The 18,179-nt window shown below is 53.9% G+C and overlaps 1 protein-coding gene across 1 annotated transcript; it reads left to right on the top strand.

Moving 5' to 3' along the window:
- The first annotated feature begins 8,950 nt into the window (after positions 1–8,950).
- Positions 8,951–12,907, top strand: VSX1 (visual system homeobox 1). Its single transcript, XM_040553671.1, has 5 exons — positions 8,951–9,359; positions 9,577–9,655; positions 9,874–9,997; positions 10,874–11,054; positions 11,609–12,907. The coding sequence occupies exons 1-5, from the start codon at positions 8,951–8,953 to the stop codon at positions 11,872–11,874; spliced, it is 1,059 nt and encodes a 352-aa protein (XP_040409605.1). The 3' UTR covers positions 11,875–12,907.
- Positions 12,908–18,179: the final 5,272 nt, after the last annotated feature.

Raw genomic sequence — 18,179 nt, 5'->3', positions numbered from 1 at the left:
AATATACAATGCCTAACATCACTCAATGAACGCCATGAAACGTGTACATCTTTGGTTTTCTCTCTTCTTTATTTCCAGTCTAAATTAAAGTTTCCTCCATCAGCACTCTGCCGCTCGTGTGCGAACATGTAATGATAATCGATTGCAGTAACTTAAATTAAACTTTTGGGCAGGCACAAATATGTGACCTTTTAATATCAACAAAATGATAAAAAAGATTTGGTAGGAAATCTGTTTCAATCAGATTAGAGGAGAAGTGGGTAAAGCTGATTACAAGCCCGCTAAACACAGTATTTGGGCAGTATTTGTTCAGAAACAATAGCGTTAATTCTACTTTAACAAGTATTATCTGAAAAATCAATAATTAATGGGAACCCATTATCAACTTGTAATTTAGCACTCAGATTAAGTTGGGGGAGAAGTGAAAGCGAGTGGGCAACCTGCTTTTACTTGACCTGTCGGCCGATGGATTAGGGGGGCGGTGGCAGGTTTTGTGCTTTTTTAAAGCAGAGGTGGTGGAAATTCGTCCATTTGGACCCCTCGCTGCTTGGCTTTGCACAGCCAGGTCGCTGCAGCCCAGGGCAGGTGCCTTCAGTGGCACCAGGTGCTGGGGCACGTGGGGACCTTGCCCGTGAATCCACAGGGTGCATGGAGCCAACCCACCACAGAAAATGGTATGGATGGTATGGACGGCTGCGGTCTTCCCCCTCCTTAGCATCTTTCTGCACCTCTGGGCTGGCCCAAGAGCCCCTGCCCACGCTCTCCCCTTGGCTGGCGGGTCTGGCAGTGGCATGTGTAAATGCACGTGAACCGCCAGATCTTTACCAGCCTGCTCCTCCCTCCCCCCCCGCCGCATCAGCTCTATTTGGAGAAACAACCTGATTTGTCCTCCGCGCTGACTTTGGACTTAGATGTCGCATGAGCGGGGGTCCCAAGCGCTGTGCTGTTGGAGTAGGTCATTGCAACAGATGCCAAACACATAATAGTTTTGCAAAGACAATATACTCGCAGAGGATACAGATGTTCTGATCAAGGATCTATGCGCGTCTCTCTGGGTATCACTCTGCGTGTTTTCGGAGGCTGGAGCTGGCTTTTAGAAGAGGAGCATTGCTGCTTGCGAAATTTTGGGTGGACAACATTGAGCCACCATTTCCACCTCGCTGCTGGCCTGCCCGTGTTCTCCTCCTGGTCAGAGGGCTTTCATCCCCAGCTGGATCACCTACCTGGTTGGGGACAGAGCAGGATGCGGCTCGTGGACTGCAGAGATTTGGTGGGATAAGGGAGGGAAAGGAAACAGCTGGGGACAGGGGAACACAGCTGGGCGTGAGGAAGGAGCTGGGTGCAGTAAAGTCCTGGGGTTGTCCCACCAAAGTGACCACGCTAGTGGCATGTGTGAGGGACACCACGATGGCCTGGGTTGGGACGGGGGTTTCTCGACGAGCATGAAGGCGGGATGCTCTCAGCAAGGGGAACAGATTGAAGGCAGATTGTGTGGGTGAAGCAGCACTGTGCTCCGCAGCTAGGGAGTGGCTTCAGAAATGGCATTTAATCATTCAACATTAACACAAGACATCTGTCACCATCCCCGGCAGTGACGGGGCTACACGGCAAAACAATATGTTCTGGTGCTCCTAATCACTGGAAAAACACTACTTTTTGCAGAGAGTTCTTTTAGTGCCCGGCACAAATCCTTCTATTTTATTATAGCAATCCCAGCCAAATCCTCCAATAAATGGAGTTTTTATTAATGTGCAGCTGTTAAATGAGAAAAAAAAACAAAAAAACTCAGAAATAAAAATGAATCCCTGAATAATCGGGCTGATCCCAGGCAGTAAGAACAAGCAGGCCGACCAAATACTTTTTGGTATTATTTAAAAATACGGTCGGGGCTTTTCTTTCACCCTCTGTTTTATGTACAGGCCTGATTAGATTTTGCTCGGTTCGATCAGAGCCACTTCTGTGCTTCTGTGGGTACAGCAAGGAGGATCGAGAGCTGCTGGGAGGAGGCTCACATCCAGGGTGCAGTCTGATGTTGCTGTGGCGGGTAAGATGGGTGTGGGGCTGGGGAGAAAAGCAATGGGTTCGGCCTCAGCACTCCACAGGTACAGAAGCTGGGCTAAAGAACTGCCAGGCTGCAGTCCTGCCGGCAACGAAATGGCCCAAAGGAGAGCGCTGAGCGAGCAGAGTTGTAGGGACCTGGTGGAGCCTCCATCAGATGTGTCGCATGTTTCCATCACATCCATTGCATGGTTGCAGGTAGCTGAGACCTCTGACAGCCTTGTGGGAGCCCACTGAGAGCAGAGCCTCCAACAGGAGGGCAAAGCCAGCCCGGGCAGCTCCCCCAGGTGAGCCCTGGCCACCAGGATGCTGCCTGCCACCGGTGGTAGGACCTTGGCCACCTGGGGGTGCTGCTGGGGGAAGGCAAAGCGAGAGGGAAAACACCCTGAGCAGATAGCACCCTGCCCACGAAATGGCACGACCACCTCCACTATTCTTTCTGATTAAATTAGAGCGCAAAGTAAAGCCCTAATTCTTCTGATTAAAGCTTAGAAGTTAAGCTCTTTGGTCAGGATGCGTGCCTTGCCCTGTGCTCTCCTAAACCACTTTGTCCACTCAGTGGCAAGACACTAATAACACACCCCTATATGTTTTTTTTATGGGTGTATGACATTCCTGGGGGCATTCCATCACTTCTGTCCAATAAATAAATACCATATTGTGGTATTTATGTATGGCCACCTGACTGTTTTCGGAAGGGCAGAGGTGGGAGGAACCGCTCCAAGCACAGCAGAGATCCAGGTCTGCTGGGGTTTGAGCTTTCCCCAGAGGAATTGCCCTGGGAGAGGCACCACAGCTTCCAACTTCTGCCTCCAGCATCTTGCACATCTCCTGTCCCTCCTCCTCCTCTGCAACATGGGCAGAGGCACAGCCGGGTGTTGTTTGTCTCAGATCAATGTATTTACCCGTGTGGAAAAATGTCATTACCACCAGGGCTCAGCTTTTCTTTCTCCTTGAACTGCTCCTGCAGAGCAAAAGGCATCTCCCAGGTCTTCTGCAGCCTCCTCAGCTCCTTCACCTTTGGCTGGCTAAGCACTGCAGGAACAGCAAAGGAAGGGATGCTGAAGAAACCTGATGGCCAGGCGTCCCTCCTGCAATGTCACTGGAGCTATCTGAGGCACCAAGCAGAAGGAAATGAGAATGCCTGCTGCCGTTTTCAAATTGGAAGAAAATACTTTTTTTTTTCACCTTCAAAATCCGGCAAAAACTCAGAGACTTGCAGACAATGATCCCACAAGGGGGATGCTTATTTCTTCCTCTTAATCCTTTTTCCTGGAGCGTGACAATACCCATAGTACAAGTCCCTGTTTGAGGTGATTAGGTTCATTGTCAGCAACACTCAATCTGTTCATTTTGGACAATACAGTCCCTTTTGGCATTGAGGTCCACCTTGATTATGTTGCAGAAATCACATCAAAGCAAAAAGCAGAATCTGGTAGGAAAGCTGGGAAGTCCTTCATGCTCTGTGTCCTTTATTATAGGGAAAACGAAGTGCACACACACAAAATAATGGCTGTGCTTTGCTTGGTGCACATTTTACAACTGGGTGCCTCCAATGAAGGAGCTGAAGAGGCCCATATGCCTCTACTCATATGAGAAGGAGAATCCGTATTTGGGATTACAATTGATGTTATTTTTCTGTTATTCCTATAGGTCCTCCAGCTGGTTTCTTTTTTTTTTTTTTTTTTTTTTTTTTTTTGGTAAAGGGGCATGCTGCCTGTGTAATGCCTCTCAGCCTTTGGATTCACCTTCAAGCGCCAGGACTTTGGGTGGTGATGGCTGGAGGATTTTGTCCTCGGAGCCCAGCCAGGTCCCACGTTTTGGCACCTGTTTGCGCCCAGGAGAGCAGCTCCAGAACGTGGCATTAAAGGGAAGAGTGAGAGTAGCCGCCTGCGTGTGCGGTGTCCCCGTCTTTAATTAGGTTAGCTGCTTTCATGGCAAGTGCTGTCACACGGAGCCGAAAAATCAATACCATATGGCACGGCACTCAGATAGCAAACTTGGAGCTTAATTAAAGGAGAAGGAACCCTGTCAGGTCTCATAGTGCAGCGCCTACAATTAGGCATGGCTGAACTGGTTTGGAAAAGCAAGGGACTGGGTGACACCTTCACCCAGATCTGAGCTGGGCTCCCCACCATATTGTGGCAGAATAAAGTGAAATCTGCCTTTCCCTGTCCCCAAAAGAGACATTAGAAACAGTGGAATCACCATTTCACGTGTTTGACTGGATTTCACCATGGTGCTCATGGAAAGAGAGGGTGGCTTGGTGACTGGGTGGATTGAGGTGGCTGGGGGAGAAAGGAGGCTGGGAGGTGGAGAAGGGGAAAAGCAACCTTCAAGGCACCAGCAGAGCAGCCGGTTCTCACCAGGACCTCTTCCAGCCAGCCCCCGGGCACTTCTCCATCACTCCTCCACCTCCTGGGACCAGTGCCTCCAAACCAACCCATCTTTTCCAAGCCGTAACTGTGGCTCTCACTGGGGGTGGGCATGCCCTATTGCCCTATGTGTTGCTTGAGGTAGCCAAGGCAGGAGAATGGAGTCCTGAGGCCAAGTCGAGAATTCCCGTGGAAGCATTCGGTGTGTCTGCCGTGGCGTCTAGGGTCATAGAATCAAAGGATGGTTTAGGTTGGAAGGGACCTCGAGGACCATCTGGTTCCAACCCCCTGCCACAGACTGGGATGCCTTCCACTAGACCAGGTTTCTCAAAGTTCCATCCAACCTGGCCTTAAACACCTACGGGCATGGGGCATCCACAGCTTCTCTGGGCAACCTGTGCCAGTGCCTCACCACCCTCATGGTGAAGAATTTTCTCCTAATATTTAACCTAAAGCTACTCTATTTCGGTTTAAAACCATTCCCATGATGACCAGCAGTAACAGCTGTGGCACCTGGACGAGATGCCTGCACTAGGGTCCAGCAGGATCTGTCCCCCAGCTCTGCCACTGTCCCGCTGAATGGCCGCGGGCAGGTCCCTCCCGCATGGTTTCACGTGGAGCACAGAGCAGGTTTCCCATCGAAAGCTAACCTTCTGAATGAAGAAACTGGCTGAAAATCTTCCAGACCAGAAGGACGTTAAGACTCTAGGTTCAGTTCCAAACTCACTAAGGTCAGTAAAGCTCTTCCAGCAGCTTTCATTGTCCTTGACCTGAGACCTTCATGGGACCAAACATCTCTCTGCTCTCTCAAATATAAAAGAAACCTAAAAAGGTGGTGTAATGCGCAGCTTTTTCCATTAAAACAAAAAGAAATTTGACTCCATTGCTTCGGAAGTTTAATTTCCAGGGCCTGAACCAGAGTCTGACAATGTATACCCCTCTTTGGGGAGATGCTGATGTAATGAATGTGGCAGCTATTGTGCGTGCTTGGGAGCCTTGCAGCCACTTCTCTTCTGCTTATATTTTCTTTTATTTTCTGCTTTAATGAGTGTTTCTCTAATTGACTTGATGATTTCTGTTTAATTAGCACATTTTGGAGGAATGATCAAGAAATAATAAGATAAAGTAATTGGACAAGCATAGTGCGGAGGAATAAGAGCTCCTTTGTGGGGCTAATTGGAGAGGACAGTCCATCGGCTAGTTTGGGGCTCCTCACAGTCGGATATTCCCAGTCCAGCTCTGCCATGTGCCCAGGACTCCCAAGCACCCACGCAGACCCAGCTCCGGCAGCCATTTCAATTAGCTTTAATGAGCCGTGACGGAGCACCAAGGAGCACCCAGACCTGCCCTGTTTTGCCATAACCCACGTTTTGTAGGACGCTGCTCCGAAGGTTGCAGAAACAAGTGGAGTGGGCACGGGTACCACCAAGGGAGAGCATCCCCAACTCCGCTTGCTCGCTGCTTGCCGACCACGCGGTTGTAGGTGTACCACCTGGATGGTCATTTGTTTGCCCTGTGTTTGGCCAGGAATTAATTAGAGGATCGGCCCCAGGCTGCTGTGACAGCTGTCTGCGCGTGGCACTTCCCAGCAGTTCGATTAAATCTGCGGCACTCCAGATGTGAGAGCCCTGTTCCCCAGCACATGGTTTGCTCTTAAACTCCACTTAAACCGTGACTGCTCTTCTGTTTTTAATCAAAGACAAATGTCTTAAGACAGAAAGCTGAGGAGGAATTAGTAGGGGTGTCTCTGGGACGTGGAAAGGGACCCCCTCCAGTGCCAAATTAGGGCTGCTGAAGCGCTCGCCTTAAGCCCAGCTTGCTGCACTCCGGCACAGCAGGCGGAGTGCGCGGCCAGATGTGGCTGCCTGCATCCTGCAAATGCTGCCTTTCACCAACATCAGCGCGGGGCAGAAAGGAACCGCTCCCTGCAGCACAGCAGCGCTGTGAGCACAGATGCTGCCATTTGTTTAACCTGTCCGTGCCACCTGCCCCCACAGATCCATCACCCCAAAATGGAGACTATTTGGCCATCGTTTTCCCAGCAGGACATGGAGGAGGTGGAAGAAAAGCCCTTTTCCTTCTGTCTGAGCTTGCTGAGGCAGTAACCTCTCCCCAGACTCTCCCCCTTGCCAAATTGCTGGTGTTCCCATCCCGTTTACCCAGGCAGGAGCTGGATGTGGGGTGCATGGCATGGAGCCAGCAGGGACCGCCTGGCCAAGGCTGCCAGCTCAGGTCCAACGGTGGCTGTGTGCTCCCTGTCCATGGAGCACAGGAGGCTCTTCCACCCTGAGCAGCCACGAACTGTCAGATGGTGCAGACTCTCCTGTATTATTGACCTGATTCATATCTAAACCAGGGAGGTGAAAGCTGCCTTATCCCATTACTAATCCCCTAAACCAGTCCCTTCAATGCCTCCTCCTTGATTCCCCTTCCTCATCGCTACAGAAGGTGGACCTGTGGTGAGTGTGCATCCTTCTGAGGTTTCCCTTCACACCCCTGCAAAGACAGGCGCCCCTAAACCCCGCTGGCTGCTGGCTTGGGACTCACTTAGCGCATACTGTAATCCCGCAAGGACTTGGCAAGGCTCACTCCGAGGTCTGGAAGGGCCAGCCCTGGGCACCCATCCCACCGGTGCCCCTGCGGTGCCATCCTGAGGTGCTGCAGGGTGTGGGTCCCAGGTGCTGGGGCACCCTCGGGCTCCTGGTCTGGTTGGCACATGCGCCCTGCCCGCAGGGGGGGAGGAACCGCAGGGAAATTAGAGCAAGAGCGATGTTTGATGTTCTGCTCTTTAAGCGATTAATAATCTTTCGGCGTCGGAGAATCAGCTGAAAATCTTCCCTGGAAAATAATGAGCAGAGAAACATTTACTGATTAGTCTAATCCCAGATAATCCTATCTGATGAGCGTATATCAAGATATCCTTTAACTGATTTATTGTCCAAAGGACCGGTGGAGATGCCCCTCGGAGATGCCCCTCTCCACCATGGTTTGGGGACCTGGCACCACCCGTGTCCCCCCCTGCCCCGTCCCGGAGCCGTGTGCCCGGAGCGGGCGCATCCCTGGTGCCCCGCGGCACCGCCGCCGTATCCAGGCCACCTCGCCCGCCAGCGTGGGGAGATTTAATCGCTATTTCCATTTCTGCGTCTATCGGCTTTCTCTTGGGTTTGAGCTTTTATGTTTCATAAACTGATTAGGAGCAATTATACGTGCTTTATCCCCAAACTTTCCAAATGACTAGGCCATATGCATATTTAAGGCTTCATCATCTCTCCCAACAGCTCGGCCTTAACGTAAACTGCTGAAATCAAGCTGATTCTGGGACAACGTCAAAAATTAGGGTTTTATCCACTAATATCTGCTTGGACAGGAAATTTGTTGTGGGTGGTGGCCGGATTAGGGCTTCTAATTACTGTGGCAGATCCTCCCTGCCTAGCAGTGAAAGTCTCCGCTTCCAGCAAACCTGCAGCAAAAACACTCTGGAGAAGTGAAGGTGCCCGAGGGGACGTTGGGTGACCCATCCCCGGACGGGTGGGGGGCAGCCCTGGGTGGGCATGCCCCAAATATCCCTGCACGCCCAGCCCATGGGGACCTTGGTGGCTTTGGGGGCGCGATGTCCCCCGCTTCCCACCTCCCGTTTGTGGTGTGAAGCGCGATCACCCGAAGGCAACCCCCCCCGCCAACCCCCAGCGCCGGCCGCGGCAATTATCCTAAATGAAAGTTATTGTTCTGCTAATCCCAGGAACAGCTTGCGAGGGGAGATTTGGGTCTTTCTTTAATAATGCAAAGTTAATGCGGAGTCCCCTTGTAATTATCTTTATCAGAAGGACCCTCGGTTAATCTGACCGTCCAGCGGGAAGGCCTGGATCAGGCCGCCCGTGTAAGCCGGTTGTAAATCGTTTCCATAAACAGATGAAGGGGAGGGAAGGGGGGGAAAGCAAAGAAAGAAATTGCAGCTCAGGTGCAAGAATCTGGGAGCCAAAAGGAGCCAGGAGGCCAGGCACCTCGAAATGGCCCCGGTCTGAGAGGGTCCTGCCCCACAGCCCCCTGCCACCCGGGGGGACAGTGGGGGGACAGCAGCCGGGCGGGACGCTCCGTCCGGGATGTGGGGCTGGAGGGACGAGGAGAGGGGACGTGGGGACAGCACCGAGGGGACCCGAAGGGCGTCGGGGTGGGGAAACGGGAGGGAGCGGAGGGAATGGGATGGAGAGGAGCGGGAGGGAAGGGATGGGGAGGACCGGGAGGGGATGGATGGGGAGGACCGGGATGGAAGGGATGGGGAGGACCGGGATGGAAGGGATGGGGAGGACCAAGGGGAGGGTCCGGAGAGGGGGACCCGGGGGGGAGGGACCGAGGGGGGACCCGAGGGAGGGGCGCGGGGCCCGGTGGCCGCTAATCCGTGCCTCGGGATCGCCCCCCCGCCGCCCCGGGGTGTGCCCGGGGCCGGGCCCGGCGGCGGCCCCATAAAAGCGGCGGCGGGCGGCGGTGCCCGCTGCGGGCCGGGCCGGGAGGCGGCGGCGATGCCGGGCCGGGGGGAGCCGTCGGGGGGCCGGGCGGTGGCGGCGGTGCCGGTTCCCGTTGCGGTCCCCGTAGCGGCGGCCCCGGGCCCGGCGGCGGTGCGCAGCGCCCTCCCCGAGCGGGCGGCGCGGCCGGGCCAAGGGGGGCTGCGGGCCAAGGGCTTCGCCATCACCGACCTGCTGGGGCTGGAGGCCGAGCTGCAGCCGCCCCCCGGGGCCGCCCCCGGGCCCGCCGGAGGCTACGAGGGCGGCGGGGCGCTGGGCTTGGGGCTGGGGTTGCTGTGTGGCTTGGCCGGGCCCGGAGCCCCCTGCTTGCTGCCCGCCCCCCTGCCGCTGCTCCCGGCCCGCGGACCCCGACCGGGTCCCCCCGGGCCGCCGCCGGCCCCCCGTCGCCACAAGGAGAGCGTGTCCGGTGAGCTGCTGGCCCCACGGCCGGGCCACCCGTCCGGGATGGCCGTGTCCCCCGCTGTCCCCCTCTGGGCACCGGGGAGAAGGGGAAGGGGCACCCATGGGGTGGCACCGGGGAGGAGCCGCTCGTCGTGGGGCCAGGGAAGGGTCTGGATGGGAAGGGTCTGGATGGGAAGGGTCTGGATGTGACCGTGTCCCCCCCTTCCCCGTGCTGCCACCAGATGAGGACAGCCTGTCCGGGGATGCCAGCGACCTGAAGATGCCAGCCTCGCAGATCAAGAGGAAGAAACGGCGGCACAGGTAGGGCCCGAGGGCTGGGCTGAGCCCCGGACACCCCGCTGCTGTCCCCCGGGTCCCCTAGGGTGGGTGGGTGTCCCCACGACAGCAAGGAGAAGGGGATCTACGGGAGCTGAAGCAGCGGCGGGGGGAGGATTTTCAAGGCATAACCCCAGCGGGGAGGGGGTGATGTTATCGGGAGGGTCTGGACCCTGTCACAGGATGCTGGCTCCTCTCCGCAGGACGGTGTTCACAGCCCACCAGCTGGAGGAGCTGGAAAAGGCTTTCAACGAAGCTCACTACCCCGATGTCTACGCCAGGGAGATGCTGGCGGTGAAGACGGAGCTGCCGGAGGATAGGATACAGGTAGGGCTGCGCGGCTCCTCTCTCCCCACGGAGTCTGGGGGCTGCTGGCACCTGCCGGTCCTCTGCTGTAGGGCGAATGGGTGGAGGTGGAGGGAGCGCCGAAGTCTCTGGGGTGGCTCCTCAGCTTCCTGCTCCCCGGGCTCCAAGTGGAAATGCAGGGATGGGGGGACACAGTGCTGGCCCAGGCAGCTGCTGTTCATCGCTGGCTCTTCAGCTCTTTCCTCTAGGGACACAACTCAGGCAGGAGTGATGCAGAGGTGCTAGGTCAAAGCTCTCCCCAGCTTGCTCACGTAGCCTTTGAGGTGGTATTTTAGGGCCTGATCCTGCCCCCTTGTGGAGCAGCTCATTGGCTTAAGGACAGGTTGGGAGTTTGGATGGTGGTCGGGTTGGATCAACACCTCTTTAGCCATTAAATACAGGAAGGGTGTGGGGAGAGGGACCTGAGCACCCTCTGCCATCACCCATAAGTGCGATGTGGACCCCTTCTGGAGTTATCAGTGGCTTTGTGCAGAGCCAGTGCAGGGGCTCTGCGGGCAGGCGGCGAGCAGGGGCCGCCCTTGGTGACTTGGGCTGGGGGCATCTTCCTGGGTCAGGGCCAGCCTCGTGTAACGTGTGCTCCCTCTCCCCCCCTTCCTCTCCTCTCTCGCTGACACCCACGTGTGTGCCCGCCCTCCCCAAATCCTCCTCCGTGGCTCTGCCCCGGCCACCCTCCCTCTGCCTCCCCCGTGCCCGTGTGTACCTGCACCCCGCGCACGCGGCTGCCCCTCTGCCCTGGATGCGCTCCCCCGTGCACGATTGGCCTGAACGCCCAACCGTGGGGCCATCTCCTCCCCACATCCCACCCCCTCCGTGCTCTCCTGGCTGTTACCCCTGAAGGTTTGGTTTCAGAACCGAAGAGCCAAGTGGCGGAAGCGGGAGAAGTGCTGGGGCCGGAGCAGCGTGATGGCCGAGTACGGCCTCTACGGCGCCATGGTGCGGCACTCCATCCCTCTTCCCGAGTCCATCATCAACTCTGCCAAGAGCGGGCTGGTGGGGTCCTGCGCCCCCTGGCTGCTGGGTAAGCATCAGGGCAGAATGGGGCAGGAGCTGCAGGTTTTGGGTTTTTCCCTCCCTCCTTGTATCGAACAGCCAGGAAGGGGAAAGCCTTTTTCCACTGTGTCAGATGAGCATCTGCACTCCGCTGTGTGTTGCTTCATTGTGTTAGCAGTCATTGTGGGAGCGGCTGGGGGTCTGGGAAGTCATCATGCCCCTTGCTGAAGATAATGTTAATGCTCTGTCAGAGCTACCCTGGGGCCCCCAGCACAGGAAGGACAGGGACCTATTGGAGCAGGTCCAGAGGAGGACCACGAGGATGATCAGAGGGCTGGAGCACTGTGAAGACAGGCTGAGGGTGCTGGGGTTGTTCAGCCTGGAGAAGAGAAGGCTCCAGGGAGACCTGGGGTCTGGGCATGGGGTAGGAAACATGAGTTTTCTTCAGATATAAGTGAGAGTTGAAGGAAGCAGCAGGAGAGCAGAGCAGCACACTCCCCTCGACTGAGGAGATGATGCTGAGCAGTCCTAGGCAGAAATAAGCAACCGGCACCCTTGGCTTTGCTCTCTCCCCTCTGCCAGGCATGCACAAAAAGTCGATGGAGGTGAGCAGGAAGGCGGAGAGCCAAGAGAAGCTGGCAGATGGCTGGCGAGCGGAGCCGGATGAGGAGGAACTCCAAGGGAAGCAGGCCAGTTCCCAGAGGAGCTCTGACAAACTTAGCCCGGCAAAAAATCCTGAGGACACAGCCATTGACCTCTCCAGGACGGCCAAGCATGAGAAGAGGAGCATAGTGAGGCAGTGCATCAACGGGGACCCTGCCGCGGAGCAGAAGGACAGGGACCACTGAGCTTGGGCTGCCCCGGAGGAGGCCAGACCTCACAGCTTCCTGGGGAGATAAGAATATTTATTAACACATATATATATTTTCTTAAGTCATTGAACTTTTATCTGAATTCAGGGCATTCTAAAACTGGACACCTTCCCCCTGCCTCTGTCCCTTCACTTTTAAGCTGTTCACTTCTCAGCAGAGCACAGATGCAGCCAGGGTGGAGGGTGGGAGAGGTGTCCCAACACAGCCAAGAGCAATGTGAAGACGGGACCGTGTTTCGGGCAGCATGGACGGCTGCTCGGGAAGAGCTTCCCTTCTCCTCTGGGATGTGAACATGTCCTGGGCCATCCAGGAGCACAAAGAGCAGCAATGCAATGGGAATCGTTCCCTTCCCAACCATGTGGGTGCAGATATGGTGCAGGAGTTTACAGACGCCTTCTCTGAGCGCTGCCATCCCTGCACAGCACCCATGTGGCAAGTCCCTCTGCTTCAAGCACACAATTCTTCCACCTCAACCAGCAGTGGGGTTTTTAAACATGGTAGGGTCCCTCCTCAAGCTGGTGTAACCTGACAGGCCTGCCAGTTTATACCTCCTGAGGATCCGGCCTGCCAATGCAGCCTTACCACTGGATTTACACTGTGTAGCTTCCTTAACTCACGTTTGGGAGAAGGGGGTAAAGACGTTTTAGTTATGCAACAATTTTGTACATTCTTGAATGTTACCTGCCATACTATGCATACTAGAACAGACCTTTTTGAAAACCAAGCCATAGTACCCTGGAACAATGAAACAGTTTTGTGAACTGACATAAGAAAATATTTTGTAATTATCTGTAAATAGCGTAATGTGAGAGGTGTTTCTTGGTTGTCCTATATTTATGTCTAAAAGCACTTTAGTGATCTGGATTTTTGAATGTGGCTGTTCCTGTTTTGTCCATTTATTTATTACGCATCCGTAAGTAAAATTGTGGTGTATCTTTGGTTTTCATGCTCTGCATTGAGATTTCTTTTATTTTACTTTGGCAGGTGTTGTGGTAGTTGCTAGCTTAGAGAAGATCCTGGGCAGACCCATGCCTAAATGGGGCTTGAGTGCTGTGTAGTCACACAGGGGAGCAGAGTGAAGCCCTCATTTGTCTCTCCAGAGCTGAGGTCCAGTTCAGTGGCCTCCACATGCCCAAAGGTGATCGATTTTCACTAAAGATCTGAGCTGATCCAGAAACACCTGCTGCCCTGGAGGGTACAGAGCTGGGCCCCGTGTCCCCATGTTTCATGATTAAACACAAGGAGCTCTTTTTGGGCTAGGTGAACCAGCGCTGCAGGAACCGGTAGGGTACCTCAGCCTCCCTAGCAAGTACATGGAGCAGGACAGCTCCGGCAGCCCCATGAGCATCCCCAGCCATGACGGCATGCGCAAGGGTGCTGTGGCCATCCAGCTGTTCAAATTTGGGCTCCTCTCACTGCCATGCTGAGTTGGCCTGTGTGTGCACTGTGACGGCTATCCTGGAACACCTCCAGCTTTATCTGCTGGCCAAAATCTAACTGAAAATTATCAGAAGGTTTTATTACAATCTGAGTAATCCCAATTTGGAAAGTTTCCTAATGCAGCTCAATGAGAGCATGGCTGTGTAATGATGCTATCACCTGTCCCTGTCCCTGCCGCTGAGCCTGGTGGCAGCTCTTTAGACTTGGTGCTGTGCAGGGGTCTGGGGGGCACGTGGGCAGACGGTTGGCTGGGAAGAGCAGCGCCATCATCTGCAAATATTCCACCTTCAACCCCGGCTCTGCTCAGTCAGGTCTGCTGGGGGGGTGGGAGGAACATATGCATGGTAAATACAAGCTTTGCAAGAAAAAAAAAATACCCATATGATGGAGTGGGGGGAGCACAGTTCAGGAAAGGACCAGCCAGGGCTTATTGCAGCAGCAATTAGGCTCTGTGAGAGCCGAGACTTAGCACATTGGAGGCCTAATCCTGCCTGAGCAGCATCTGCAAACCCTTTATTTGGGCTGTGCCATGCTGGCACTGGATGCCTGCAATCATTTTTTTTTTCTGCCCTGCCCGTGTGCAGATGGCCTGGCTCTCCACCTCTAACTGGGCTGAGCACTGCAAGCTACGACCACAACGTCACTGCAACAAGGGGACCACCATGGTCCCCTCCCCATGTGGGGCACAGAGCTTTCCTGGCAGGGCCTGGTGAGCTCCCAGCTCTCATTTTGTGCTGAGAGGGGTGCTGGTTCACAGAGAGGACTACTGGCCTGAGGCATGGTTCATAGAGGGATAGGATGGCTTAGGTTGGAAGGGACCTTAAAGATCACCATGTTCAAAGCCCCCTGCCAGGGGAAGGGACACCTACAGCTAGACCAAAGCTTCAAAACCTCATCCAACCTGGTCTTGAAAACATCCAGGAATGGGGCATCAAGAGATGGTTACAGGACTGGTGCCACAGACAGGGGTTTGGCTACTTAGAAATAAGGACTTGCACTTAGAAGCATGCTCTGCTGGGGGCTGATGGTCAGCAGTCAGCTCCACCCCGGGAGTCTTCTCTCCTTAATGCTGACCAAAGGAGACCCCTTAGCCTGCCCTCGTGTGCCGTGTGCCCTGGTCCCTCACCCCCACGAATGCCCTGGGCTGGGCCCGCACTACACACATCAGTACCTTTCCTGTACTGGGGAGACCAGGAGGGGATGCAGGAGTTCAGACGCCATTACAAAAACGCCACCAAATAAGAGAGCAAAGTTGTTTTACTGATTTTTTTTTATTGTTATTATTATTATTGCACTTTGAGTCCCAGTCTGGGGAAGAACTGGTGATGAAGCATCTTGAATGGACTCAACGCTGCACTCCGGCGCTTCTTCCTGGCACACCTGAGGACTTGTGCTTCTCCAGAGGAACAGCTGTCTGCGTCACTGCTTTGTCTGATCCGCTGCTGTTCTCTGTGCACCGCCATGGAGGGCCCGGCTTCGTCTTCAAGCACCTCCTCGTCGGGCAGCCTTTCGTCGTCAGGCTGAGACAGCCAAGGCCCAGCGCCGGCTTGTGAGGGGGCCTCCTGCCGCCCCGGTGCAGCAGCCCAAAGGAAGCCGAGTCCACTCTTGCCCACTCCTTGGGACTCTGTGCAGAAGAGATGACACCTCTGCCCGAGAGGTGGGGATGGGGCATGAGGGATGTGGAAGGAGGCCATGCCGCAGGCAAGCCTGCTAGGTGTTTCCCGGATGGCCTCTCCCAGCTAGTGGTGGTGGCGGAGGCTGTGCCGGGGATACGGAGCTTTCCGGGCGCTCCTGCAATGGTGACGTCTTGCAGGTGGGAGCCCTGGCACGGTGATGCTGTGCCAAACCACAAGGGTTGGAGCTGGATCCACCTCCATGGGCTCCACCTCAGCAGCCACAGTCGCTCTGCTTCCGCTGGCACTCCTCCGCCGCCACTTCTTCTTGGGTTTGATGAACCGCTCTGACCCACGCAATTGTGGGCAGCAATTCCTCCAGGACCTCTTATTTCCAGCCATGGCTGGTAATCGCAAGAGGGCCAAGAAGCTCAGCGAGTGGTGGGCCAGGCGCAGGGGGTTTTATAGGGCCGATGCCTCTGTGACATCATGGAGCCTCACTGACGGCCCCTGTGATGGCGTGCCACGCCCGAGGCCAAACATGGCCGTGTGGGGAGTGGGTTTTTGCGGCCTGAAAGAGGAGGCCCTCGTGTGGTAGCAGGCCTGGAGGTGGGGGGAAGAGAAGGGGTCACTCTGAGGCCCCCCCTTGCTCTCACCTCTAGTGTTAAGGAGAGACCTTCTCACCACTTCTGTGGCTTCTTGCTTCCTTGTTCGGAGGAAGAGCTCTCCCCACTGGTTGGGAGACTGCAAAAGGAAGACATATGGAACTCCCTGCCGTGACATGTTTGGAAGAGGCAGTGGAAACTAGAAACCTCATGAAGAGGCTGCTTCCATTATGTGGAGGTGGAGCCTGGATGCTGAATGTTAGCCTTCTTGGTCAAATGAGTCAGTACTAAACCAAACCAAACCAAGCAAATAAAAAAAACAATGCTCTGTCAAGGCCAAAGCTTTCAGGAGCTGTTCTGTGCTGAAACTGTGAAACGAGGCACTGCCAGCCACATTCTGCTAGGAGATTCTTAAGAGTCTGTTCATAGAATCACAGAACAGCTTCTGAGGTTGGAAGGGACCTCTGGAGATCATCTGCTCCCACCCCTCTGCCAAGCACGATCACCTAGAGCACATTGTGCAGGCATGGTCACATTCTTGGTCACATTGCTGGCTCATGGTTTATCTGGTGTTCACCAGGATTCCCAGGTCCTTCTGCGCAGAGCTGCTTTCCAGTAGCTCAGCCCCCAACCTGTAGTGGTGCAGGGGGTCATTCCTCCCTAAGTGCAGGACCCTGCGTTTGGCTGTGTTGAACTTCATGACGTTCCTCTCAGCCCAACTCTCCAGCTTTCCAGTCTCCTCTGAATGGCAGCAGAGCCTTTTGTTGTGTCAGCCATTTCTCCCAGTTTTGTGTCATCTGCAAACTTGCTGAGGGTGAACCATCTGGTTCATTGATGAAGAAGCTTGTGAAACAAGACTGGTGTCTGCTTCCCTAAAAGAAAAAGAGAAGAGAAAGCTATTATAGGAGGTACCAATAGCCTGACGATCTGTAATTGTCAGACTTCTGGAGAGCAAGTATTTGCATACTTTTTACATGCAGTTGATTTGTTTATAAATTGCTTTAATTATTATTACTATTATTATTATTAATAATATCAATTTATTAATATTAATATTTAGTAATATTAATAATGATAATAATAATAGTAATAAAGAGCCTAAATTTGCTTCCATTGAAATCAACAGAAGAAGTATTAAACATTTGTGATATCTGGAGTTAGTGCTATGAAATGGTAGCTACCTCTTGTGATCACCAATGAAAGAAATTTAACTCTACATTAACCAAATCTTTTTTTCTTGGTTGTTTTGGGCTGAAAGCGAAGAGATGTTTTGGCACATAACAAAAAGTACAACTTTGTACAGGAACATTTGAGCTGACTTTAAGTCAACTGTTGGACTACTACCCTGTGGGACTGGAAGCAGGGTAGTTGTGTCCAGAGTTAAGAACAGCAGCACCAGCATGCTGCTATGCCACCTCTGCTCAGGGGGCTCTACTGGTATCTTTGCGTGACACTTGAGTACACTGTGTACACACGACAAGTTTTTCAAACCAGCACAGCTTGTGGAAAAGGAAATGTCTGAGCTTGAGGCTCTTTCTTTTGCAAAGCTATTGCTGCTGAACTTGTCTCCCGTTCGTTGGGAGATAAACTGACTGCCAAGAGAATGCAGTTATTAAACAAGAGACATTACAGGATATGCAATGGCTCAGGTAGATGAAAAGAGATGAAAACTGAACTCCAGTTGTCTGGCTCAACAGCTGGGGCATAGTACTTGTCCGAAAGACCTGCCTGAGACTTTCTGGTCACTAGCATGGCCAAAACCACATCTGCAGGGCCAGTAAAGACCCTGCAAAATGTCAGCACTATTGTCTGTTCCCTCATGATGTTCACCAGCCCCAAGAAGAGCAAGAAGAAACCTTAATTGAGGTTAATAAAGCTGGGGCTGCCAGCTTTACATATGAAGCCTCTTCTAGCTCATCTATGTGAAGGTTATTCCTTCAACAACTTTAATGCACGTGAGCACGTTGTCTGAGTGTAGCTGGTAAGAATGAGAGATGAAGGGTGAGGAAGAATGTGCCAAACACAACCCACTTGGCTGGGGTACATTTGGAGCCAGAGCTGAGCTCTGCTCTACAGCTCTGCCCTGAGAAAAGCCCATGGGGAGGACAATGAGATCTCCAACATTCAGCTCCCATGGAGTGGGTGTCAGCATGATCTGACCCCTGCATGTGGATGCCCCATCCCTGGAAGTGTTTAAGTCCAGGCTGGATGGGGCTTTGAGCAACCTGGTCTGGTGGGAGGTCCCCTTGCCCATGGGAAGGGGTTGTAAACAGATGATTTTTAAGGTCCCTTCCAACCCAAACCTCTCCCAACCCTGTGGAGTCAGGACCGAAGAGCCCTTAAGTGTGGCAACAGCTGCACCTCGCTCGTGTCTCTGGGCTGTGGTGGGGCAGCTCACATGAGACCCCGCAGCCACCTCAGGGCCCTCCTGAGGGCCTAGGTGGGCTCATCAGCCACAGGAGCTGTGTTTGCAGAGCCAGGAGACTGCTGGGGCACGGCTCGGGTGTGAGGAGCTGGTCAGAAAAAGACGTTTAGATGTAGAGCTTAGTGATATTGATTCACGGGAGAACTCTATAACTCAAAGCAAATAAGTTATAAAGTAGGTATTGTTATAAATTACTCT

This window comes from Cygnus olor, chromosome 3 (genome assembly GCF_009769625.2).
Source record: "Cygnus olor isolate bCygOlo1 chromosome 3, bCygOlo1.pri.v2, whole genome shotgun sequence".
NCBI lineage: Eukaryota > Metazoa > Chordata > Aves > Anseriformes > Anatidae > Cygnus > Cygnus olor.
The sequence above is the reverse complement of the archived record's forward strand: the minus strand, read 5'-3'. Positions and strand labels throughout refer to the sequence as shown.

Bases quoted from the DNA above. Each gene is read 5' to 3' on its own strand.
- VSX1 (XM_040553671.1), top strand. From the start codon at position 8,951: ATGCCGGGCCGGGGGGAGCCGTCGGGGGGCCGGGCGGTGGCGGCGGTG. The intron at 9,360-9,576 runs GTGAGCTGCTGG...TGCTGCCACCAG, and splicing joins CCACAAGGAGAGCGTGTCCG to ATGAGGACAGCCTGTCCGGG. The intron at 9,998-10,873 runs GTAGGGCTGCGC...TTACCCCTGAAG, and splicing joins TGCCGGAGGATAGGATACAG to GTTTGGTTTCAGAACCGAAG.